The 25680-nt window shown below is 45.9% G+C and overlaps 3 protein-coding genes across 13 annotated transcripts in view; 2 read left to right on the top strand and 1 right to left on the bottom strand.

Moving 5' to 3' along the window:
• Nucleotides 1–25680, top strand: part of TRAK1 (trafficking kinesin protein 1) — a 214972-nt gene that overhangs the window by 157251 nt on the left and 32041 nt on the right. For all 11 annotated transcript variants that reach the window (XM_030812060.1, XM_030812059.1, XM_030812061.1 and 8 more), the window contains 7 exons: nt 6972–7048; nt 15594–15710; nt 18977–19077; nt 19966–20074; nt 22575–22653; nt 23985–24115; nt 24736–24810. In XM_030812060.1, coding sequence (XP_030667920.1) covers nt 6998–7048; nt 15594–15710; nt 18977–19077; nt 19966–20074; nt 22575–22653; nt 23985–24115; nt 24736–24810 — 663 coding nt within the window. In that variant the 5' untranslated portion in view covers nt 6972–6997. The remainder of the gene's footprint in view (nt 1–6971; nt 7049–15593; nt 15711–18976; nt 19078–19965; nt 20075–22574; nt 22654–23984; nt 24116–24735; nt 24811–25680) is intronic.
• LOC100585195 (synaptonemal complex central element protein 2) lies at nt 1198–1972 on the bottom strand. Its single transcript, XM_003256908.3, has one exon. It carries the CDS (start codon nt 1969–1971, stop codon nt 1318–1320), a length of 654 nt encoding a protein of 217 aa, XP_003256956.1. The 5' UTR covers nt 1972; the 3' UTR covers nt 1198–1317.
• Nucleotides 12632–14288, top strand: LOC105740278 (small nuclear ribonucleoprotein E-like). The gene is made up of 2 exons (XM_012509154.1): nt 12632–12668; nt 13890–14288. Exons 1-2 carry the CDS (start codon nt 12632–12634, stop codon nt 14126–14128), a joined length of 276 nt encoding a protein of 91 aa, XP_012364608.1. The 3' UTR covers nt 14129–14288.

Raw genomic sequence — 25680 nt, 5'->3', positions numbered from 1 at the left:
TTTTTTCTGAGACAGAGTCTCGCTCTGTCGCCCAGGCTGGAGTGCAGTGGCGTGATCTCGGCTCACTGCAAGCTCCGCCTCCTGGGTTCACACCATTCTCCTGCCTCAGCCTCCCGAGTAGCTGGGACTACAGGTGCCTGCCACCACACCCCGCTAATTTTTTTTTTTGTATTTTTAGGAGAGACGGGATTTCACCGTGGTCTTGATCTCCTGACCTCATGATCTGCCTGCCTTGGCCTCCCAAAGTGCTGGGATTACAGGCGTGAGCCCTGAATATCTTTTGTACTCGTGGCTACTTGGTCTTTGAGTTATAAGTGTCTTCTTGAGGGTTTGGGAGGTTTTTCTTTTTATATGTACACACATGCATACACACATATGTACATGTGTGTGTAAAATATTCATTTATTCATGCCAGAGATAAGTAGAGCTGACATCAATGGGAGGAATGTTACCAGAATTAGGTTAAGTAGTGATGAGAGTTATTCATTCTAACAACGTTTTGAGAATCTTTTCCTCCAAAATACATGAATGGGAAGTGAGGTTTTCTAACTATATTTTCTTAAAGAAGACTGATAAGACGAAAATGTCAAGAAAGCTTTTATCAAGCTTGTTAATTTGACACACAACATAGAGACACAGGGTCCCTTGGGGAGGGCAGGTTGCTGTGATGGAACTGTAGAGATTCTCCCCACCCACCCCTCGGGTTAGGCCTCTAGGTTCTGCTTTCTGCGTGGGTCTTAGATCTTTTGCTCCAGCCCCACCACTCCCTGAGCTCTGCTCCTTCCCACTTCTCCCGGCTCCTTCGGAAACTCTGGACAGTGTCAAGATACAAACCCCAATGCCGCACCACCTTTGTTTTCTTCCCATGGGGTTTTCCTCGGGGTCTTCAATTCCAGTCACTCCTGAGCTTCCCACTGGCCAAATCTCCTTGGCATCAGGCAGGGAGATGTTTCTGTTATCTTCTGGGCCTGCACACTGTATGTTTGGGGTTTTTTGGCTGGCATCTCCTGGATGCTGGAAGATGGTTGCCAACATTTATTCCTTTTTTTTTTTTTTTTGAAAATCAAACATTTAATAAACTGCGGGGCTAGGGGTGGGGAGAACTTGCCAAGGGTGGGGAGCACGAAGGCTGGGCCTGTGGCAGGGGCTGGACTTGCTACATTTTGGGAGTTCAGCACAAGGAGCTTTGGGTTTTTGTTTTTTTCTGCCAAGATGCATTATAGAACCATGAAAAACAATTTCTCAGTGTGGCCCAAATGGTGGCCTCACAGTCTTCTCCTGGAGACTGTCACTAAGGCGTGAGTCTCCCGGCAGCTGTCAGCATTCACCATCTCTGTGGGTCTGTTCTTCTGAAGCAGTGGCCTGAGAAGTAGTTTCAGCCACAGAAGAAACGAACACGTCTGGGGGCTGTGAGTCGCTGGGACGTGGTGGGGACTTTCCCCTAGAGTGGTCTGGCCCCCGTCTGAGTCTTAGGCTCTCAGGCTGGAGACACAGGTCTTTGTACACAGTCTCCACGCTGTGGCAGACTTGTTTGAGCTCTGTCTCCAAATGGCTGATCTTTGCCATTTTCTGGGTGAACTCTTGGAGCTTTTCCTGGATGATCTTGTTGTGGTCATTATAAATCTGATAGATCCTCTCCTCTAATTTCGCTGTCAGATCCGAAACCTTGGTCTTCAGGCTGTTCCTGAAGTTGGTCATGAGTGCGTGGTCCTTTTGTCGGCTCTCGTTGATGTTTTCGATCAGCTCCTGGGCTCTCTTCTGCAGGATGTCAATGCTTGAGTCCAGAGAGGAGAAGTAGAGTCCCGACTTCCCTTCCAGGACTGTCAGCTGGCAACTGGCACTAGCTGGCCCTCCACCAGCTTCCTCCTCGCAGTTCTCTTCCCACCGCAGATGCTCCTTGCTCTCCCCCAAGGGCTGCGGCTCCTGGTCTTTGCATTTCACACGGGGCACGTCCACTCCCTGTCGCTCCATTCCGTATTTTCCCGCCTTCCAACATTTATTCTTAAAATTGTTTTGAGCATGGTTTAATTTAGTATAAAGGCTGCTTTACTGGTTTTCAGAGTAAGGCATTCCATGGAGCTCACCCCACCTCCATCCCCCTCTCTGTCCCCATTAGCTGTGACAGCCCAATCATATGTCTCCCTCCCTCTGTTCAGCCAGCCCAGGGCTCCTCGTTTGAATTTGGCTTCATAATTCCTTACTTTACCTGCCATCCCAAGAAGAAGGACTTGATTCTCCTCTTATCTCAAAGTGGATTCTGCCAAACCAAAAATCTCCCTCCTCCAGCTCCTAGGAGGGTGTTTCTGTCAGGCAGACCTCCTGTCACTGTGGGTTGTGGGCAGCCCTCTGCCTGGCACATTATTACACAGTGACATTAACTACTGTCCCAGTGCCAGTTCTTGGGGGCACTGCATCTTCCCTCTGATTTTCTAACTCATGCCCATCTCCAAAGGGGACATCACTCTTGTCCTTGTTGTCCCAGTGAGAAGCCCTGATCCAATGCTTTTTGATTTACCTCCCACTCAGTTTTAGTTCTTAAATCTCAGGGTAAGAGCCCACTTCTTGCCACCTACACTTTCCTTGCATTAATCCAACAGCCTCGATGCTTGTCAATCTAAATTGCCTTGCACCCCCTCCCCCATTGCTGCACACTGGAGCCAAAATGCTTCTGAAATATAAACCTTATTGCATAACCCCCCTTCAAAAACTCTCTAGTGGCTTTCCATTTAATTCCACACTTCTTAAAGTGACTTGTCAGGCTTTGAACCCCCTGAGCCCCATCCCCCAGGCTGCCCTGTTTTCTGTGTGCCCCAGGAGGGCAGGTGTCCTGCCTTGTTCACTGCAGAGCTTGGTGCGTGGTAATGGTTGTTTGTTGTTAGTCAGAGGTGAGGCGTGTGTATTTTACTATGATGGGTAGGCAGCAAGTTGCATTTAACTTCTTTTTCTAGGAGATGGACCATAATTTTCTTATATTAAGTTATCGTAGAGACTGAGCACGGTGGCTCATGCCTGTAATGCCAGCACTTTGGGAGACCGAGGCAGGCGATCACCTGAGGTCAGGAGTTCGAGACCAGCTTGGCCAACCTGGTGAAACCCCGTCTCTACTAAAAATACACAAATTAGCTGGGCATAGTGGCAGGCACCTGTAATCCCAGCTACTCAGGAGGCTGAGGTGGGAGAATCGCTTGAACCAGGGAGGCGGAGGTTGCAGTGAGCCAAGATTGTGCCATTGTACTCCAGCCTGGGCGACACAGCGAGACTCTGTCTCAAACAAAAGAAAAAAATATTATTGTAGAGGTTTATGGTGGCTCCTTTATTTTACTTTTCTTTCCTTTTCTTTTTTGAAACATCTTTTGGGTGGAAGTGGATTTATTTGGTAGCCCTCCTTGGGTCAGAAATGGAACTTCTCTTTGAAATACGTTCTTATAGAGAGAGACACTTGACCACGGTTGATTGAAGATTTAGTGCCTAGGAAGTTGGTATTTGAAAAGCATAACCTGTGGTTATGCTGTCTGAAGGCATGGTTTATTATTTTTTCACCTTCATTGGTCTCACTCCTGCTTCCTTATTTCTTGGAACAGGAAATCGAAAACATAGAAGTTAATTGGTGGCTGCTCAGAGCCCCTTGGCTTGGATAGAGTCTCCTGAGAAAACCTAAGCCTCCGAACCCAAGGTCAGGGTTCTTTTTTCCCCTAGGCCCAAATGCTGCTTGCTCTGTTTACACACTTCCTACACATCGGTGGTTTGTGCCTTGCTCTTGTGTCCTTTATGGTCTTCCGTTTTAGTCCAGGAGCCAGACTGGCCTAGGTGCAGTCCCTGCAATGCAGCCTCATTCTCTGTGACCTCAGTTGGGTCCTTAACATCCAGATTCTTAATGTCTCAGAGCCTCAGTTTTCTTATCTGTGGAGTAGTCATCTCGACTACCCTGCAGGGTTGTTGTGAAGATTAATTGAGAAAGCATGTTAAATCCCTTGACATAATAAGGGCACCATCAGTGTTAACTGCTGCCTCTACCGAGAGTCCGTTATTTTGACATTTGCCACCTGCTAGCTGCGTGACATTGGGTGAGTTATTCAGCCTCTCTGGGCCTTAGTTTTCTGTTGTAAAATGGTGTTAATGTAAGTGCTTACCCCTTATAGTATTGCTCTGAAGATTACATAAAATAATCCATATAGAGGGCTATGAATGGTGCCTGGCCATGGTCACTGTGCTTAGTAAAGGTCAGCTCACTGCAACCTCCACCTCCCGGGTCCAAGCAATTCTCCTGCCTCAGCCTCCCGAGTTAGGATTACAGGCGTCTGCCACCACGGCTGGCTAATTTTTGTGTTTTTAGTAGAGACAGGTGTGCATTTGATTGGGTTCAATTTTTAAAATATTTTAAAGCTTTATAAAAGAGCAACACAAGGGGTCCTTGTAAGTGGTAGATACATGAACCAACACAGGTAATAAAATTATATAGAGCTTAATACACACATGTGCACAAAAATAAGTGCAAGTAAAATGGGAACCCTGAGGAAAAGTTATGGATTGTATCAGTGCTGATATCCTGGTTGGGATATTATGATCTTGCAGAATGTTACCATTGGGGGAACTGGATAAAGGGTATACAGGATCCCTCTGTATTATTTCTTCTTTTTTTTTGAGATGGAGTCTTGCTCTGCTGCCCAGGCTGGAGTGCAGTGGCATGACTTCTGCCTCCTGGGTTCAAGCGATTCTCCTGCCTCAGCCTCCTGAGCAGCTGGGACTACAGGTGTGTGCCACCACACCTGGCTAATTTGTGTGTGTGTGTGCGCGTATGTGTGTATATATGTGTATATATATATGTGTATATATATGTGTGTGTGTGTGTGTGTGTATATATATACATATATATATATATACACATATATATTTTAGTGGAGACAGGGTTTCGCCATGTTGGCCAGGCTAGTCTCGAATTTCTAACCTCAAGTGATCCATCTGCCTCGGCCTCGCAAAGTGCTGGGATACCAGGTGTTAGCCACCACACCCGGCCCCCTCTGTGTTATTTCTTCTGTCTGCTTGTGGTTATCTACACATGACTGACTATCCGAATAATTAGTTACCTTAATTCAAAAACTTAGCCTTAAAAATTTGAGTGTTATCTCTAAATAATATAGTGTTAGAGAAATAGCAGCTCTGAATCTTCTTGTACAGAGAATAGAGCCAGGTTAGTTAAAATGTAGCCCAGTTTTCTTTTTTTTCAGGAAGGCAGAGGACTCAGTTTTTTAAGGAGAGTGGGCGCCAGTGAGTGGGGGTAAGCAGGCCCTCAAGTGACAACACAGATTTAAACACAGAGGCCACTTAGTTGCTGTGGTCTGTTACCTGGTGTATAAAGGGTGCTGCAGATGCTTTGGCGTGCTGGCTGGGGGGTCCCAGGGTTTTTATCTGCACTCCTGCAGACCATCACAGCTGTGCATGAAGAAAACTAACTTGGGTTGGTAGCATAGGAGTCTTCACTTAAGTACTTGTTTGACCTCGAGCTGATGGACTATCTGGAGCAATTTGAGCTGGACTTCATCTACATCAAATTAGATCCTGGCTTAAAGCTACCCTTATAAATCTCCCTTGCTTCTCCCTCCCTGGCAGCTCTGTCTGAGGCAGCATATTCCCCCCGGCTTGGACAGGAGGGATCTCATGAAAGTGTTGGGTGGAGGGGTCTCATCTGCTGGCTCTGGTGGTGCTGTCTTGGTAGGGTTTCAGATTTAGAACCAGATTTCAGGTCTCCTCCCTAAGCTAGAAAATCATTCCAACAGATCCGATTTCTCTGAGCTAATTTACTAGGATGATCTCTACTTGCATTTAATAAAATATTCAGAGACCTATTGAATTCCAGTTGCTGTTTGCCATTTGTAATGCTACTGAGTTTGACTTAGTAATACGCTTCAATTCCCAAATGCGTCGCATGGGCTGTTACTGAATGTGGGTCATTGGGAAAGCTGTGACTCTTAACAGAATTATTCACTGAAGTCTTAGTTACAAAGCATTACTAAGAAGTTATTTATTTAGTCCCAAAGTGACAGGTTTCAAAAAATTTTGCACGTTGGCCGGCCATAAATCCATTTATATTCACTCCTCCCCCCATAGAATAAAACTTTTGCTACCTTCTTCGTGTTTGTTGAGCTGCGAATCAGTTCCTTTTCATTGATTTAAAATAAAACAACCCTGATGTATCTTTAGCAGACAAAAGCCTTCTTTTGTTTCACAACCCATTTCTCCAACGGAAGGAGAACAAAGACCCATAGTCCTAAAGTGCTTGTGTGCAGCCTTGTATGACCACAGTAAATTGTACATGTAATGAAATATTACTCTCTGTGTGTGTATGTGTGTGTGTGTGTGTGTGCAATCATAGTAGTCTTTTTAATGTATATTTAAAAAATAACCTAGTTTTCATGGTATGGAGCTGGTTGCATAACCTTAGAATGTAGGCCGCTTGAGGAGGAGGGGGCTATGCCATTACGAAATTATCAGTTTAAGACTATTGTTTAATAATTATGCCAACAGCTGCTTTCTGAAGGATCCCAGTCTGTTCATATGGTTGAGTCTGTATGGTTAGTGGAGTCTAAATCCTACAGGCCTTCCTGATCAGTCACACATGGGTGGCTGTGCTGCTGGCCCCCACGCCACCTACTTCAGTTTGCTGAATATCTGTGAGGCTAGACCCCCATCCACTCCATTGCTTCACCCTCAGCACATGCTCACACACACAGACACACAATGTCAAGATTTCACAGGGGTTACAAGTCCCCCTGCCCCCAGACTCATCCTCCAGTCGCTGGAACTGGGAAATGAAGTCTGGTGGTGGTGAGTACATTGCGGGTTGAACCCAGCAGAGCCAGTGACCCTCTGTGTCTAATGTGCAGGCACAACATTAGGGGTGCTTTTTTAGATGAGTCATTTGTTTGGCAGGTTTGTGACATTGGGAGTCTCATTGTCATTTTTATTTCTTACAGTTTTATGTGCTGAAAGAGTTGGCCAGATGACTAAGACATATAATGACATAGATGCTGTCACTCGGCTTCTTGAGGAGGTAAGTGCTCTAGGGGAAGGCAAAAGAGTTGTTTATAATTGACTGGTTTTCATGGATACTGATTAAAGAATGCCTTATCGCCTGTTTCAGTGAGGAATCTTGGAAATTGGTCTCTTTTGAGGTACAATTTAATGGCTTTACTTTTTGAACTAGTAGCTATGTAGGCCTTTATAGCTGTAATTTTGTGCAGATATTTTAAAGGAATATATTAATGGCACTAAATGTAGTGTGTTTAAATACTTGGTAGAATATCCAGTTGTAAGTATAAAAAATCCTGAAACATTGACTAATGATATATTTTAAGTGCATTCTAAAAATGTCAGAAAAATATATCATCATCTGTGTCTTCCTAATGTATTTAAGTTTTTACTTAGGCTAGTGGAATATTATGCAGTGTCAGCATGGAAATAAGCAAAATAAGCATGGCAAGAAAAATTTAAGAAAGTTGCTTAAGATTAGGTGAGCTGCCTGTATTTTAGAGACTGTAGTTTTCTGAATTTCTTCTCAGTATTCTGTTGCAATTGAGGATTAAGTATTATGAAGGTCTCTAGAAACAGATGAGTATAATATGTGTATCTGCATGCCTGGAACAGGCCAGAACATGGTAGGTTCTTAGTATTTGTTGAATAAGTCTCCATCATTAATACACTGCCCCCTTCACTGAATCAGGCCTTAAATGGACCGGTGCTGCCTTCTAGACCCTTGCTTCTGCTCTGGAATCTGGAATGATTTTGGGGCGTGTGACTGTGATGTGGAGGACACAGAAATCATTGTTATTGTTTTCAGCCAGTGGGAGGTCAGGGTTGAAGCTCAGACAGAAACTGGGCTAGCTTGTTTCCCAGAGGTTTTTTTGGAGTGTGTGGCGTTCTTTCACCGTTTTTATGTGTCTCTCTTCCCGTGTCTCTACCGCTGCACATCCAGCATTCTCTTCCTGGTCCTGCCATCTACTCCTGTTTGATCCTCTGAGGTGGGGAAGTCACAAACTCATCAGCTCCCCAGAAGTGATGTCAGGGTTTTTGGCTATGTGACAGGGTGTCAAGGGCGGTATTTTGGGGCACTGACCTTCAGCCTTCGGGTGTCACTCCAGTTGCAGCTGTCTTTGGTGTTAGCCACGTGGCAGGCTGCCTTGGTTGGCACCACCGACTTTTGAAAATGGTTAATCGCTGACCCCTTTCTGCTGCATCTGTTTCCCCCAACAGTGCTCTCCAGATCTTACAAAGTGCTTCCGGCGCCCGCTCATCACCCCCTGTTCAGGTCATTGAGTCTTCTGAGAGGGGTCCTAAATCTGTACCTTTATTTTTATTCCAAGGCCACCACTCAAGCTCTTGGGGCCTCAGCAGTGAGATTTTAGCTTCTCTCTGCTTTACTCTTCCTTGCAGTTGCCACTGTCCATGCCCTCTGTGAGCCCCTCACCCTTTCTCTAAGGCTCTTCGCTGTGTAGTCAAGGCCACCCATTGCTCACGGTCCTGAACCCTCCTCTTCACTGTCCTGAACCTTCACTGTCACTGGGGACATGGCTCCTGCTCTCCCACCCTTGGCCCTCTATGTCATTTAACTGCATTGGTTCTTTCCTGCTTCTCAGTCTTATGCTGCACGGCCTGCCGGGGACCTTTGAAGTTGGCCCCAACCCCATCCCCAGGTAGTCTGTGCCCTTGCTGCGCCCCAGACATAGGAATCACCCCACAGTCCTGTTTGTTTTGTTCATCTAGCTGGATGAACAATTTATTTTTTATTTTTTTGTAGAGGTAGGATCTCCTTATATCGCCCAGTCTGATCTTAAACTCTGAGGCTCAAACAGTCCTCCTGGCCTGATGCAGTGCCTTACGCCTGTAAATCCCAGCACTTTGGGAGGCCAAGACAGGTGGATCACTTGAGCACAGGAGTTTGAGACCAGCCTTGCCAACATGGCCAAACCCTCTGTCTACAAAAAATACAAAAATTAGCTAGGCATGGTGGCGTGTGCCTGTAATCCCAGCTACTCGTGAGGCTGAGGTAGGAAGATCGCTTGAGCTCGGGAGGTGGAGATTGCAGTGCACCGAGATCATGTCACTGCATTCCGCTTGGGCACCAGAGCGAGACTGTGTCTCAAAAAATAAAACAAAACAAAACAAAATTAGAACCAAACTACAGCCACTGTTTATTTGAATCTCTCACATGTTTAAATTAAAAAATTCTCTCACCTTGGCCTCCCAAAGTACTGGGATTACAGGCGCGAGCCACCGCACCCAGGCTGTTTTATTTTTAAAGGGTCTTCATGGCAACAGCGTCTGTTTGTGTCTATGTGTTCCATGTCTAATGCCATTCTGTTCCTGTCCTGATAAGATTCATGCCTGAGTTACTGCCTTTCCTTGGAACTAGGAGGGTGTCCTGGTTAAAGTCTAACTGTCCCAGTCATGAGGCTGTTGCACTGTGCCATGCTTTTCCTGGGCTTTGGCTCTGTTTATTCTGTTCTCGTGCTATGGTTTGCATGCCTGCCACAGGCAGGCAAGTGGGGGATTTGCACAGGATCCCAAAGCACAGCCTTCCACCAGCGTGGAGAGTTCACTTCGGGTTTTAAGGGGAAGAGGATGCTGTGGCTCACCTGGGCTTGCTGCTGTCTGGAATGCACCTTTGGGCAGAGCTTGCCTCCTCCTCAGTTACAGAGAGGGCGTTTCCACTGGCCCCTTAGTCATGCTTTTTATCCTGAAATTGGTGAATGAGATGAGTCAGTTGCTAAGTGTAGGCAGCAGGCTGTTCGGAATCTCTAGTGGGTGTGTCAGTCAGTGCAAGAGTTCATTGGTAAGAAGGGGCTGAGACTCAAGTTACAGTCTTTTTTAAGTCTATGCTTTTAAAGCATAGTGAGGAGAGGAAGCAGGCAGTTAGCATGAGCTCTACCTTGCCTCATTTCTTGGGAGAATAAAGGAACTAGTTCTTTTAATAGCTTATTTCCAAGGGCCTGAATTACTTGTTTGTGGTCTCTTTTTCTCATTGTAGTTTAATCCAGTGGCCATCTTCTAGCTGTTTTCTGGTTTTTATCCTTTTTTTTTTTTAGTAGGGATGGGGTCTCACTGTGTTGCCCAGGCTGGTCTTAAACTCCTGGCCTTCTCAAACTCCTGATTCTCCCACCTTGGGCTCCCAAAGTGTTGGGATTACAGACATAAGCTGCCATGCCCAACCTGTTTTCTTGTTTTTAGAAGTAAACATTAATCATATTTTGGCTAGAGAAGTAGGAGGTTTTTTTTCATTCTTGTAATTCTCAAAGAAAAACCCAACCAGCTTGTTGCCTCAGTAAAATTAAAGAGAAGAAACTAGAGACACTACAATAACGTTTCTGTTTAAATTTTCATTTGATCTATAAAATTTTTTTTTTTTTTTTTTTTTTTTTTTTTTTGAGACGGAGTCTCGCTCTGTCGCCCAGGCTGGAGTGCAGTGGCGCAAGCTCCGCCTCCCGGGTTCACGCCGTTCTCCTGCCTCAGCCTCTCCGAGTAGCTGGGACTACAGGTGCCCGCCACCACGCCCGGCTAATTTTTTTTTGTATTTTTAGTAGAGACGGGGTTTCACCGTGGTCTCGATCTCCTGACCTCGTGATCTGCCCGCCTCGGCCTCCCAAAGTGCTGGGATTACAAGTGTGAGCCACCGTGCCCAGCCTATAAATATTTTTAATATAACTTTTTATTTTCAATTTTTTGAGTACATAGTAGGTATATATATTTATGGGGTACATGAGATAACTTTGATGAAGGCATATGCTGCATAATAATCACATCAGGGTAAATAGGGTATCAGGCTGAGCAACGTGGCTCACACGTATAATCCAGACACTTTGGGAGGCTGAGGTGGGAGGATTGCTTGAGGCCAGAAGTTTGAGACCAGCCTGGGTAACATAGTGAGACCCTGTCTCTACAAAAAGTTAGACGCTGTAACTGAGGAAGAGGCAAACTTTGCCCAAACGTGCATTCCAAAAAAATTAGATAGGCATGGTGGTGCATGCCTGTGGTCCTAGCTACTCAGAAAGTGGAGTGGGAGGGTTGCTTGAGCCCAGGAGTTCGAGGCTATGGTGAGCTGTAATTGCGCCACTGCACTCCAGCCTAGGCGATAGAGTGAGACCTGTCTCAAAAAAAAAAAAAAAAAAAAAGGTGGAGGTTGGAGAAAGAAAGGAATATCATCACTTCAAGCATGTATTATTCCTTTGTGTTACAAACATTCCAATTATACTTGTAGGTATTTTTCAATGTGCAATAAATTACTGTTAATTGTAACCACCCTATTGTGCTATCAGATACTAGATCTTATTCTAACTATATTTTTATATGCATTTGCTATGACTTCTTGCTTTTTCTTCTGGCAGAGAGTATTCTTTAAAATTACTCTAAAGATTACATTTCTGGTATAGACCAGGGAAGTGTTTGTCCTTCGTGGGGCAAGAAGAGGCGAGGCAGCCCTTAGGTGCAGGGTTTGAGGTGTGACAGGTAGGACAAAGGACTTCATTGTTGAGCTCACTGCTCTACTTGTTTTTCTTCCCCTTCCTGTCTCCCAATTCCTGTTGGTTTCTGGCCGTTTGTGTGCTGGAAGCCTTCCGCATCCTTCAGGTGCTCTGGCAGTCCCTTGCCATGCCTGAGCCATCTTCATTATTATGCTGTGTGCTTGATTTGTTTGCATTGAAATGTGCGTACAAAATGTGGCTAAAGGCCGGGCGCAGTGGCTCACACCTGTAATCCCAGCACTTTGGGAGGCTGAGGTGGGCAGATTACCTGAGGTCAGGAGTCCGATACTAGCCTGGCCTACATGGTGAAACGCCATTTCTACCAAAAATACAAAAATTAGCTGGGCGAGGTGGCGTGTGCCTGTAGTCCCAGCTACTTGGGAGGCTGAGGCAGGAGAATCACTAGAACCTAGGTAACGGAGGTTGCAGTGAGCTGAGATCATGCCACTGCACTCCAGCCTGGGTGACAGATCGAGACTCCATATCAAAAACAAACAAAAAATGTGGCTAAGGCATGCAAAATATCAGTGCTTGTTGGAACTTGGCAGCCTGGATGCATGAAGGCAATGCAGAACAGGTAGTCAGGTAGTGATCTGAGGAGCACTGATGAAGCACCTGCTGAGTGTTCAGTCTGAGAACTAGTTCTAGTAGAGACATTTGGTAGACTTGAGTTAGATTTTTGGAGACTATACTTCCAAAGAGAAGTGAACATTGGTATTGCAGTTTTAACCAAATCCAGCTGAAACCACTTGGGCTAGGTGCTAATTTTGAGTCAGCCCCTGGAGACTTTAATTCTGTGCAGTCTCCCTCACACAGTTCTTTGAATCCTTTCCTCTAGGTACCTAATAAGCACAGCTGTTGAGTCTGAGAAATGACAAAGGGCCATGAAATAAGGTACCTTTTTTTTTTTCTAGTTTGTATTTTGAGGTGGGGGGTCTCCTGTGTTGTCCAGGCTGGTCTTGAACTCCTGTGCTCAGGAGATCCTCCTGCCTTGGCCTTCCAAAGTGCTGGGATTACAGGCATGAGCCACTGCACCCGGCCAAGGGAACTACTTGGTAGACACTGACCAGTGTGGATAAATGTGCAGAGATGAGCATCTCTGTTGATTGGGCAGATTCACCATGTCCCCTTTGCCCCATGAGAGGGCCGTCTCCACATGTACTGTGTTTCCAGAAAGGCAAGGTCATGATGGGGAGGCACAAATTGTGGGAATGAGTTGGGGAATTTGCAGCTCTTTTTTTTTTTTTTTTTTCTTTTTTTGAGACAGAGTCTTGCTCAGACACCCGGGCTGTAGTGCAGTGGAGTGAGTGAGCCCCGCCTCCTGGGTTCAAGCGATTCTTCTGCCTCAGCCTCCCGAGTTGCTGGGATTACTGGCTCCCGCCACCACGCCCAGCCAATTTTTGTATTTTTAGTACAGACGGGGTTTTGCTATGTTGGCCAGGCTCATCTCAAACTCCTGACCTCAAGTGATCCCAAAGTGCCAGGATTACGGGTGAGAGCCACTGTGCCTGGCCTATTTACAGCTCATTTTTGATACTGTGATACCTGGCTGGCTTCTGGGACTGTGGTGACAGCATTGCCAGTTTGGGGACTGTGGAAGGCCTGGAGGAGAGAGACCATCATCCTGCAAGAGGGAGCCAAAGTGCTGTTGAATCCAGTCTTCTCAAACTGTACTTGACCTCAAGTGCTGTGCTCATACTGCAGTGAAGTTCCTGTGGTTAGCAAAGGGAGATGTCTGCTATTGCATGGAATAATTGGGTGGATATCTAAGACATTAGAAATAAAAGCTGATTATTCTCTTTATTCTAAAACTCAGCGAATCATAAAGCTAGAAGAGTTTTTCTAGAATATCTCAGCTAGCCTGCCCCTTTACTCTACCTTCATTTAACAGTTGAGGGAACCCATGTTCGAATAGAGAACCCATACTCTCCCAGTTTACAGTAGGATAGTTCACCTGGAGCAGTTCAATTTGTGACCAGTACCTGCTGTAAGAAACATAGCTTAGGTTGTGACCTAGTACTCACATAGTAAATATGTGACAAACAACAGTTTAAACATGAAATAATACTCTTATTACATATAATGCACTTTAGTGTTTTCAATTCTGTGCCATTGTATTTAAGTTAAAACAAAATGTCGATTGCTGTTACTAAAATGGTTTCTCAACCCACTAATGAGTTTGAAACCTGTGGCCTGAAAAATGAATCTGTTGGCCTGGCGCAGTGGCTGACACCTATAATCCCAGCATTTTGGGAGGCCGAGGAGGGTGAATCACCTGAGTTCAGGAGTTTGAGACCAGTGTGGCCAACGTGGTGAAACCCTGTCTCTACTCAGTTGTTTCAGGAAGCAGAGTATGCTGCTTTTGTATTTTTTCCTTAGCCACTGTGGTGCAGAACCTCATCTTCAGATACTTACAAAATAGATCGCGGATTCAGGTGTGGCTCTATGAGCAGGTGAATATGCAGATAGAAGGCTGTATCATTGGTTTTGATGAGTATATGAACCTTGTATTAGATGATGCAGAAGAGATTCATTCTAAAACAAAGTCAAGAAAACAACTGGGTCGGATCATGCTAAAAGGAGATAATATTACTCTGCTACAAAGTGTCTCCAACTAGAAATGATCAATGAAGTGAGAAATTGTTGAGAAGGATACAGTTTGTTTTTAGATGTCCTTTGTCCAATATGAACATTTATTCATATTGTTTTGATTACCCTTATGTTATTACAAGATGGCAATAAATACTGTGGGATTGTTTGTATTAAAAAAAAAAAAAAGAAACCCTGTCTCTACTAAAAATACAAAAATTAGCTGGGTGTGGTGGCACATGCCTGTAATCCCAGCTACTCAAGGGGCTGAGGCAGGAGAATTGCTTGAACCTGAGAGGCGGAGGTTACAGTGAGCTGAGATCGTGCTACTGCACTCCAGCCTGGGTGACAGAGTGAGATTCTGTCTCAAAAAAAAAAAAAAGGAAAAAAGAATCAATCTGTAGTGTACTTTATCCCTGTGAAGCAAAAGCCGTTTGCCTGGGACCATGCGGGTAGTTAATAGCAGGTGTTGGATCAGAACCTAGGACTCCTCCCCAGCGTTTTTCCTACCCCAAACGACATGTTTCCATTCTTTCTTTCAAACAGGATGAACAGAGTAATTAGCACAGACTTCTAAAATGATTTAATTTTTCTGACTTCTCCCCTTGCCAGAACCCAAGTTGAATCTGACTGTGGTAGCAACTCGCTAAGTCTGCATTTGCTGATGGCGTCTGTCCACTGTCAGGGGACGTCTTTCTTCCCACAGAGGCTTTCCTGCCTTTATATGCCACTCCAAATTTTCCTCTGTGTACTGGCTCTGCCTAATTGATGCCATCAGCTCAGCTAACAGAAAATTCTGTGCCCTTAAGAGTGTTTTTGTCTCTGAAGTATGGCAATTTTATGCATAACGTCTCCATTTTGAAAGTTGTTTTTTTCTTAAATGAAACCTAAGTAGCCTTTTCTAAGTAAAAAAACAAAAAAGCATGTAATTGTTTTTGAGAGTAACTTTAAACATTTTTGTTTCACATGAGGCAGAAATAAGGAATTCAATGCATTCCAGCCTAATGTGTGCTAAAGAGGCTGCCTCCCTGTGTTAGCTCTTGGCTTCGTTGTAAGAGCATTTTAGAATTTCTATATTTATTCATTCATTCACTTAACAAATAGCTACTGTTTCCCTGTGCCAGGCCCTGGCAATACAATAGCCCAACCCTCAGGTGGAGAGACAGGTTATCAAGTGATTGCACAAATATCAAAAGCAGTTGCAAATAATTGTTTTTAGAAGCATTTTTTTCTTTCCTGTAGGAACAAAGATTTGTTTTCATTACATTTTCAGGCTTCCCTTTCCTTGCGTGATGTCTGTGTAGCTCTCACACACTATGTGGGCAGAGGTTATGCCTGTTTTAACAGGCATCAAATGCCAACACAGATGGTGAATTATTAATTCCTTTGTGATTTCTAGATGCTCATGTTTTCCTCATTTGACACTGAGCACCATTGACTCCTTCAGGAAACACAGGTCTTTTGAATCCCTGTTCTCCCTCTTTCCTTTCGTAGAAAGAGCGGGATTTAGAATTGGCCGCTCGCATCGGCCAGTCGTTGTTGAAGAAGAACAAGACCCTAACCGAGAGGAACGAGCTGCTGGAGGAGCAGGTGGAACACATCAGGGAGGAGGTAAGACACTGGAGGCCGAGGCTTCCAGAGGGGCCTGCCACAGGCCTGGGAGCCGTGGGCGTGGCTGAAGGAGATGACAGAATGGGGTCCTAGTTGGAAGGACACCCCCGAGGGCACGACCGCGGCCTAAGCCCGGAACTGTCTGTTCTGAAACAGTCACCTGGGAACTAAAAGCCACCTTCCTGCAGCTCCTGCTGCTGCTTATGTCTCCTTTCTTTTCTCAGGCCATGTGGATTGGATGGCTCAGGGCGGGCACAGTCTTCACTTAGTCATACATCTGTGTGCCATGTTGGGCCAGCCACAGTGATTGTCCTTGGAGAGTCTAGACTCCAACCATGCAGGCTGATCAAGATGCTCCACGCTTGGCAGAAGGGCACCCAGGCTAACACAACAACGAGCAGGGGTTCCTGAGTCAGGCTGGGCATGGGCAGCTGGAGAAGGAGCCCTGTTAGGAGGCCAGCTCGTGTACACAGAGAAAAGTGGCGACTCACATTCATCATTGCAGTATAATTTTGTGTGTGTAAAACAAAACAAGACAAAAATGGCATATTGTTTTCATGATAGAAACCCTCTTATTTCCATGATATAAATCTTGGCTGATGGATATCAACGGTGAGAGGAAGGGCATGGAGCTTTTAGGCTTACCTTAGGGTACCTAGGTTTAGAAGGAATGATGCTGATTTTCTGGAAGGGACGTGGTGTTGACAGAGGAGAGCGGCTGTGGAGTCACATGGGGTTGCTAGGGCAAGGATAAGAAGCTTAGAGCCAGGCCCTACTTAGTAGCTTCTTTTCTATCACCCTGTTCTTCTAACAGTGAATTTTAACCAGTGAAACAGCACTCCTCCTTGTTTCTTTTCCCCTTTTCTTTTCTTTTTCTTTCTTTTTTTTTTTTGAGATGGAATTTCGCTCTTGTCACTCAGGCTGGAGTGCAGTGGTGCTATCCCCGCTCACTGCAATCTCCACCCCCCAGGTTCAAGCTATTCTCCTGTCTCAGCCTCCCGAGTAGCTGGGATTACAGGTGCCCGCCACCACACCCAGCTAATTTTTCAATATTTTTGGTAGAGACGGGGTTTCACCATGTTGGCCAGGTTGGTCTCGAACTCCTGACCTCAGGTAATCTGCCCGCTTCAGCCTCCCAAAGTGCTGGGATTACAGGCATGAGCCACCGCGCCCAGCCTTTTTTTTTTTTTTGAGATAAGGTCTCACTCTGTCACTCAGGCTGGAGTGCAGTCGTGAGATCACAGCTCACTGCAGCCTTGACCTCCTGGATTCAAGTGATCTTCCCACCTCAGCCTCCTGTGTAGCTGGGACTACAGACATGTGCCACCATGCCTGGCTAATTTTTTGTGTTTTTTATAGAGAAGGGTTTCACTATGTTGTCCAGGCTGGTCTCAAACTCCTGGGCTCGAGCAATCCACCTGCCTCGGTCTCCCAAAGTGCTGGGATTACAGGCGTGAGCCCCTGCGCCTGGCCTCTTCTCCCTTATTTTCTATCAGAAACTTTCTTGGTGGGAGTGGATGCCCTTGTTCACGTTCCTAAGATGTATTCAACCTTTTTCCTTGTTAAAGCTATTCCTAGTGCATTGTTGTCTGTGTTTAACAGTAGTTAATGTGATGAAATATGATGAAGCATAGTCGCCACTATATAAGAAAAGTTTTAATCCTGGGCTTTCTTTAATATATAATAAGGGAGAATGCTGTTGTATTTTAGGAGAAATAAAGTGATTCCTGCATTCCCTGCCCCCAGCGTCATGACCTGGATTCCCTCTCATGTGACTGGTGGGAAAGCATGCTGGGTCAGCCTGGCCCCCTCCCAGCCACTTCTGAGCAGAGAGGGACACGCCACCCAGTAACTCACAAATGGTCACCCGTCAGCTTCTTCACTATATTGTTCTTGCTTGGGACAAACCTCACCTTGCACAAAGAAGATCCAGCTCTCTGGGAGTGGAAATGCCTTTTTCCCCGTTGGAAAACCTTTGAATTTGAAGGCTATAACATGTTTCCCTTTGGCATATTATTAAATTATCAGTCTAGGTGTTGAAGCTAAAACTTTTATGCACATAAAATTGTCTTCTTCATGGAAGACATAATAATTCACTCTGTTATGTAGAAAAGTTGCAATAAACCATAGACCCTAAGTCAAATTATAAACAAGAAAGAGTTAAAACGTAACTGCAGTTTTTCTTATAGCACTGGTTCCCTATTCATCAGTACTGCAGAGTGAAAGGGCAAATGAAAACTTCTACAGTACAACTTTATTTAAAAACCTTAAGTACAAATCAGGGTGATTTGCAAAGCCATCTCAGCAGGAGTCAATGTAGCCATTCCCTGATGGTTGTCTCTTTTCTTCCTGTGTGTGAAATTCCTATCTAGTAAGCATTGAGCACGGAATGAGGTCTGGCTGGGCTTGGCCAGGAGCCTTGTGAGGGTGCATCACAGAATGGGGCTGTGTGGTCATCCAAGTGTGAGAGCAAGGGTTGGAGAGCTGCCTGTATTAGCCCGTGCAGAGCTGGCATCTCCAGGATCCTATTTGGAGTTGGGATTTGGTTCTGGCAGAAGTGAATGAATGGCCTTTTCTTTCATTTAGTAACATGATCAATTTTTCTGGCTATTTGCCCAGCTGGTTATCTGGCTATTTCCAAAGCCCCTGAACAGTTGTATCGCCACAAGCATCATTCTTTTTTTTTTTTTTTTTTTTTTTTTTTTTGAGATGGAGTTTCTCTCTGTTGCCCAGGCTGGAGTGCAGCGGCGTGATCTCGGCTCACTACAACCTCTGTCTCCTGTGTTCAAGCGATTCTCCTGCCTCAGCTTCCCGAGTAGCTGGGATTACAGGCACATGCCCCCACGCTGGGCTAATTTTGTATTTTTAGTAGAGATGGGGTTTCACCATGTTGGTCAGGCTGGTCTCAAACTCCTGACCTCAGATGATCCACCCACCTCGGCCTCCCAAAGTGCTGGGATTACAGGTGCCAGCCACTGTGCCTGGCCCCCAACCATCATTCTAGTCCCCTCTCTGCTCCTCCCTGTACCAAAGTAAAAATTACGAATTTAGACAGCTTTCTACCAAAAAGTAATTGTGTTTCTTTTAAATAGATCAAATGAAAGCCTGTTTTTTTGAATAGCATGAAATCAGTTTAAATGCTTTCACTTTCAACGGTGAATTTTAAGAAAAATATTGTCACTAAGTGGTAAGTATTGGCATGTGAATTGAGGAGACAGTATCACCTTTTGGGAAGCAAATGATGGGCCCCCGCTCTGCTTGTGCAGGTGTCTCAGCTCCGGCATGAGCTGTCCATGAAGGATGAGCTGCTTCAGTTCTACACCAGCGCTGCAGAGGAGAGTGAGCCCGAGTCCGTTTGCTCAACCCCGTAAGTCACCAGAGGGCTGCATTTCTGGAGGCCAGAGCACAGGCTGGCCGCTGTTGATGTCTTTGGAGTCACCTAGACAGGGTCACCTTCAGCAGCAATGGAGGTCAGCTACTCTCAGCCTTCTCTGGACAGAACACCTCCAAGTGCCTCAAACAGATTGATTTTACCATTTTAGCGGGATACGGATGGACAGGTTTTTAGTTTTCCTTTTCCTGGGTCTTATTGCTTGTTTGTCAATTTAGATTGATTTGCCCTGGCACATTAATGGATAATGGGTTAGGCTGTGCTGTTGGAGAGAATTCAGGGTTCTGGTGCCAGAGGTGCTGTGGCACGTCCTTGGGACAGAAGGCGTGGTGTTTTCTCTGAGAGTCAGCAGATCCTCATGTTGGGAGCATGAACTCTAGAGCCCAGTGGGCTGGTTGCAGATCTTGGCTCTGGGACGTACTAGCTGCATGCTGTTGGCTAGGTTACTTAACCTCTGTACTTGTTTTGTCATTTGTAAAATGGAGGTAACAGTAGAACTTAGGTCACAGAGTTATAAGCATTAATTGAATTAAAACATACAGAGTACTTAAAAGAGTTCTTGGCACATACAAATGCATTATGAGTATTAAATAAACTCCCAGACATCCTGGAATTGTGTGGGCTTTAAACAGAGTTGGTCCCCTGAATTCTAAGGTGTTGTGGCAAGTGTGGATAAAGGGTTGAGATGTGGGTTCTGAATTGGTGGTGAGCCTGTGCACTGGGGGCGCTGTCTTCCTGGAGTTGGGAGAGCGGTCTGGTGGGTCATTGTCCTTCCTGCAAGCCCTTCTTTGTGTCTCCACATGGTTTGCCAGGTGGTGGGAGGAAACGCGTCTCCCTAGGTTGTGAGCGTACTTTCTCCCCCAGGTTGAAGAGGAATGAGTCGTCCTCCTCAGTCCAGAATTACTTTCATTTGGATTCTCTTCAAAAGAAGCTGAAAGACCTTGAAGAGGAGAATGTTGTACTTCGATCCGAGGTGATGTGCCCTCCCTTCTCATGCCCCTGCTGGAAGGGAGGTGGCCCCATTCGCCTTATCTGGCAAGGACAACCATGGTTAAGTGCCCTCCTCAAAGGTGGCAGTCTGTGAAGAGCTGTACCAGGCGCTCAGCAGACGTGCCTCCTCTGTGCTCTGGGCACTGCCTTCCAGCCCAACACATGCCTCCCTGGCTGGGGCAGGCAAACCTGGTGAATGACATGGTGTGTGGACCAGGAAGAGTTGGAGATCCCCTCCTTCACAGTTGCTCCTGCAGTGAGGTCTCCCCTGGTGTTCTCCAGCTCTGACCACAGCACCTGTGGAGAAACCCAGCCTTATTTTCATGCTGCCACTGATCAGATGCTCAAGGAAGTAGTCCATGGGTGCTCAGAGAGAGCCATATTTCTTTTTCTTTTTTTTTTTTTTTTTTTTTTGAGATGGAGTCTTGCTATGTCACCCAGGCTGGAGTGCAGAGGCGTGATCTTGGCTCACTGCAACCTTCACTTCCCAGGTTCAAGCTATTCTCCTGTTTCAGCCTCCTGAGTAGCTGGGGCTACAGGCGCATGCCACCATGCCTGGCTAATTTTTGTATTTTTAGTAGAGGTGAGGTTTCACCATATTGGTCAGGCTGGTCTCGAACTCCTGACCTCAGGTGATCCACCTGCCTCGGCCTCCCAAAGTGCTGGAGTTACAGGCGTGAGCCACCGCACCTGGCAGAGCCATATTTCTTAAACAATTAACTCAGAAAGGTTGAGCTGAGGCAACTTGGGGACTCATGCTTTTGAGTTTGTTTTATTGGCAAGGCATTATGCCAGGCATTTTGCCCAAGTTATTTTTTTTTTTTTTAGAGTTCACAACAGGGCCGAAAGCTGGTTACTTTGATTCTCATTGGAACAGTGGGTCCCAGGCTGCTAGGTGTTTTGATAATCCAAGGTCATTCGAGTGAGTAAATGACAAAGCTAGGATTTGCAAGTCTGTGACTCTAAACCCCTTGTTTTTCGCCTTCACCCACTGCCCCTCTCTAGAAACACCGATACGTGCAAATTTAGTACTGTTTGTCTTAATTAGTGGTGATTTCTGTCCTCTAGCCAAGGTATGGTGTGGTACAGTACAGCCCTGTTTATCAGGCCCCTGTGTGTCAGGTTGGAGCTGTGTGCCCACCTAGGCTGGCCCTGGGTTCCCGAGAGCCCCTTAATAGTGCAGACCGTCTGTCAACTTGAACTTGCCCACACCTTGGTAAGATCTTCATGTCCCGTCTGAACAAGATGCTCTTCTGCACGTCTTGTTCTGTTAGACCTCCCCTCTTCCAGCACCTTGTTCACTGATGGGTCATGTAAACCCAGATTGACCAAGAAGTCTGCCCAGGTTTCCTCTGCCAGCCAGTAGCTGAGCAAGGCAACAGCCCTGTGCTCCCTATTCTGAGTCCAGTGCTACCTCTTCCAGCACTTGCCCCAGGTAAATGCTCCAGCCCTGGGCGCCCAGCAACTCACCCAAAGCCAGCTGAGGGAATCTGATCCCAGCTACAGATTCTTGCTACCCCACATCCATTTTCTGAAGTGTAATGATTTTCTGGGGCCAGGACTGAGGGCTCAGAGACACTTCTGTCTAACTGGGGCTCTTGCTTGCTTGCTTGCTTGCTTTGTCTCTTTCTCTCCCTCTTTCTCTCTCCCCTCCCTCCCTCCCTCCCTCCCTTCCTTCCTTCCTTCCTTCCTTCCTTCCTTCCTTCCTTCCTTCCTTCCTTCCTTCCTTCCTTCTTCCATGGGAGTCTTGCTCTGTCACCCACGCTGGAGTACAGTGGCATGATCTTGGCTCAAGCAGCTCTCCAACCTCGGCCTCCCAAAGTGCTGGAATTATAGGTTTGAGCCACTGCACCTGGTCTCGGGGCTTCTTCTTTGGGCCTTCATATCTCTATCATCCCACCCTTTTCAGCCAGGGCAAGTTGTCCAGAGTCCTGGGATGGCTCTTGTGCCTCTGCATTTTAATGCTTTTGTGTTGGACCTTGTTCTTACTAAGCTTGAACACAGCAGGTTTAACTCCAACTTGGGACCTCATGGTTCAGTGCCTGGCACATGGTGTTAGCCATTCCTGTGTGGTTATCCTTAGGATGCCTGCTGTGGGCAGGATAGTGTCCTAGGCACTGTGTGGGTCACAAAGCATCCATATTTATGAGCCAGGACAGCCACAAATAACAGATACAATGATAGGATGGTGGTGTTTGCGGTGTTTTTAACAGAGCAAGCTGTAGAGCGCCTGTGCCCGTAGCTTTGTGTTGGCTCCCTCTAGTGGTATGCATTTTTCAGGTTTTCAGCTTTGAGAGTGCACATCCATTAAGCTGGGAATTCAGATGGACTTTCTGTATTTGAGGGTACGATGGGTGACAGGTGGGGGAATGCTGAGGGCAGCTTCCCAGACCCCGGTTAGCCCTTGCTTTATGCCTCAGCCCTTGCCTGCACCACCAGGCCAGGTGAGAATGCAGGGCCTCTGACCTGGGTCTTGTCTACAGGCCAGCCAGCTGAAGACAGAGACCATCACCTATGAGGAGAAGGAGCAGCAGCTGGTCAACGACTGCGTGAAGGAGCTGAGTATGTCCCTGCACTGCTGTCTTCTTACTTCCTTGCATCTGCTGTCATGATTAGGCAGATTTGCGTCAGCCTTGCTAAAGTGCAGTCTCCTGCCAGCCTACGGCTCAGCAGCATTTTTCTTAAAACTAGAGGCCTCCCCAACCTTCCGTGGCACCCCCTCTCTATTATTTAGTGCTAAGTTGCCAGCTATGTATTATCTCAGTTTATCACTGAGGTGGATATTTAAATTTAATTTTGGCTTTATACTGGAATATTGGATTTTTTTTTTTTTTTTTTGAGATGGAGTCTCACTCTGTCACCCAGGCTAGAGTACAGTGGTTGCAATCTTGGCTCACTGCAACCTCTGCCTCCCAGGTTCAAGCGATTCTGCCAGCCTAGCCTCTCGAGTAGTAGCTAGGATTACAGACACCCACCATCATGCCTGGCTAATTTTTGTATTTTTGTAGAGACATGGTTTCACCATGTTGGCCAGGCTGGTCTTGAACTCCTGACCTCTGGTGATCCACCTGCCTTGGCCTCCCAAAGTGTTGGGATTACAGGTGTGAGCCACCGCACCTGGCCAGAATATTGGAATTTTTTAATGCCTAAGTTAGGCCCAGCTACAGAAACCTGTGTTGAAAATGTGGAAGAACAGCTTACTACCAGTAATTTGATTTGTGGAAGTTGAAGCCAGGGTTCTCACCTTTGCAAATAAATATTTCTCTCTTCCTCTTCATTTTAAGTTTACAAGTTAAGACCAAAGGTCACAATACTAAGTATTTTGCATTTCGTCAAAATACTAAGTATTTTGCATTTCAGCAAAATACTAAGTAATGAAACACACCTCATGTTCAAATCTAGTCAAGTGAGTTATGGCTCTGAATATGGGTTGAAAACGCCAAGGAAATTGCGCTGTGCAGTCAGTAGTTCCTTTTTAGAACTGGGTGCAGCAGGGGATTCCTGTTTAGTCACATGGGTTGCTCATGTGTGGAATGTGAGGATTTGGCTAGATGCACTCATGTTTTGTCACTTTCTATCTGACCACTGGAGCCTCCCTGATTTGTTCTGGGGAGACAGCCTTGGTTGGTGGGCTAGGGACCCTACACTGAGCTCAGGAGTGCTATCTAATGGGGTGAGGTTCTTTTTCATAACTGATTGAGCCCTGAAGAAGCTGCTTTGCTTCTCCATGTAGGAAAATGGTCACTATGAGTTCCTTCCTGCACCCTCCCCACTCTACCCTGTCTTTTAGTAAGGGTGGTTTTTCTTGTGCAAACCACAAAGAAACCATTCTCTCTGGGTCTGCATGTGTGGTTTTCTGACTTCCTCTCATGATTGTTGTTTCTTTGTCAAAGGGGATGCCAATGTCCAGATTGCTAGTATCTCAGAGGAACTGGCCAAGAAGACGGAAGATGCTGCCCGCCAGCAAGAGGAGATCACACACCTGCTATCGCAAATAGTTGATTTGCAGAAAAAGGCAAAAGCTGTAAGGCTTCTCTGTTTATCTGGCTGATAAAACAATGGCCATGCTGAGATGGGGAAGGGACATTTACTCCAGAAGGCAATGCTTTTTAGTTTCATATCTTAGCAGTTCGTGTTGCCTCTTTGCAGAAAAAGCTTAGTGGACTCAGTAGTATAAAACTGATTACCCTGAATCGGTGACGAGTCTTATTTGTGGCCTCTTATCTCCTAAAAATTATATGGAATTCATTAAAAAGATGTAGTAAATATGGACTTTTGCAGTTTAACTTATGGATCATCTAGTCTAGTATTTGTTTTTATACAGTGCACTAGGTATGTGCTGCAGTAGAGCAGTATCCTCTTCAGATTTAAGAAGAGGCAGCGAAATGGACTTTTCTATTAGTATGGGGTAAAATGCTTCCAGAGAGCTTTGGAAGATGGGGGTGGGGCGGTGGGCTATAGAGAATGAATGTGGATCTAGGAAAGAGTTTACCTTCAAAATTATATAAAAAGCAGAATTTGAGTATAAGATGAGCATGTCCTTGTAGAAAGTGATGAGTTCACAACGGATTAGGTTAATAAGAGGGAAAAAGTTGGACTTTTACTAGGTATCTTAGATAGTGATCTATCTTTGCCATGCTTCAGTGCGCAGTGGAAAATGAAGAACTTGTCCAGCATCTGGGGGCTGCTAAGGATGCCCAGCGGCAGCTCACAGCCGAGGTGAGCACCTCTCCCTCATTCCTTCAGTGCCTCTGATTGCCGCAAAGGTGGATTAGCCTTCCCGGACAGCTTTAGTCACGTCCATCGCAGCTACTGTTTTTATTTTGAATTTCATTTCATTTTTATTTGTGGGAGAGTAAACCCAGTTGCACCTTGATTCTGTGCCCACTGACACTGTTACTGGTTATGGGCACCTGTGTGGCAGGGCTCTACGCCAGCTGAGCCTGGCACGTGCAGGTGCCCAAAAAATGTTCAAAGAAATGAAACAATACAACACAGAGCACTCTGGGAGAGGAATCTCACAGGTGTGGCTTGAAACATGGGTGTGACGATTTTCTTTTTCTTTCTCTCTTTTTCTCTTTTTGAGATGGGGTCTCATTCTGTCACCCAGGCTGGAGTACAGTGGCATGAGCATGGCTCACCGCAGCCTCGACCTCCCCAGGCTCAGGTGATCCTCCTGAGTATCTGGGACTACAGGTGTGGGCTACCACGCCCACCTAATTTTTGTTTTTTTTGGAAAGATGAGGTTTTGCCATGTTGCCCAGGCTGGTCTCAGCTTCTGTGCCCAAGCAAACCGCCTGCCTTGCCCTCCCAAAGTGTGAGATTACAGGTGTAAGCCATCATTCCTAGCCTGATTTTTCTTTTGCATAAAGTTGGTTTTGTTTCATTTGCCCATTGTTGGTATTTTAGAAGATTTCTGAGTCTGTAAGCTTGCCTCAAGTCAAAGAAAAAGCAAGCCTTTGAAAATTCTGTTATTTGGCCACAGGCGCACAGGGCAGCTTGTTCCACACGTGCTGGGAACTCTGTTAGATTGCTGTGTCTTTCTGGCCCTCGGATGGGCAGATGTGTGTACACCTAGGTGCTCAGGAG

The sequence above is a fragment of the Nomascus leucogenys genome, chromosome 4 (assembly GCF_006542625.1).
Source record: "Nomascus leucogenys isolate Asia chromosome 4, Asia_NLE_v1, whole genome shotgun sequence".
Classification (NCBI taxonomy): domain Eukaryota; kingdom Metazoa; phylum Chordata; class Mammalia; order Primates; family Hylobatidae; genus Nomascus; species Nomascus leucogenys.
This window is presented reverse-complemented; position numbering and strand designations above follow the sequence as displayed.

Coding starts and splice junctions, on each gene's coding strand:
- LOC100585195 (XM_003256908.3), bottom strand. CDS start 1,971: ATGGAGCGACAGGGAGTGGACGTGCCCCGTGTGAAATGCAAAGACCAG.
- LOC105740278 (XM_012509154.1), top strand. CDS start 12,632: ATGTCCCCTTTGCCCCATGAGAGGGCCGTCTCCACAT. Junction 12,669..13,889: donor TGAGAGGGCCGTCTCCACAT/GTACTGTGTTTC, acceptor TTTTTTCCTTAG/CCACTGTGGTGCAGAACCTC.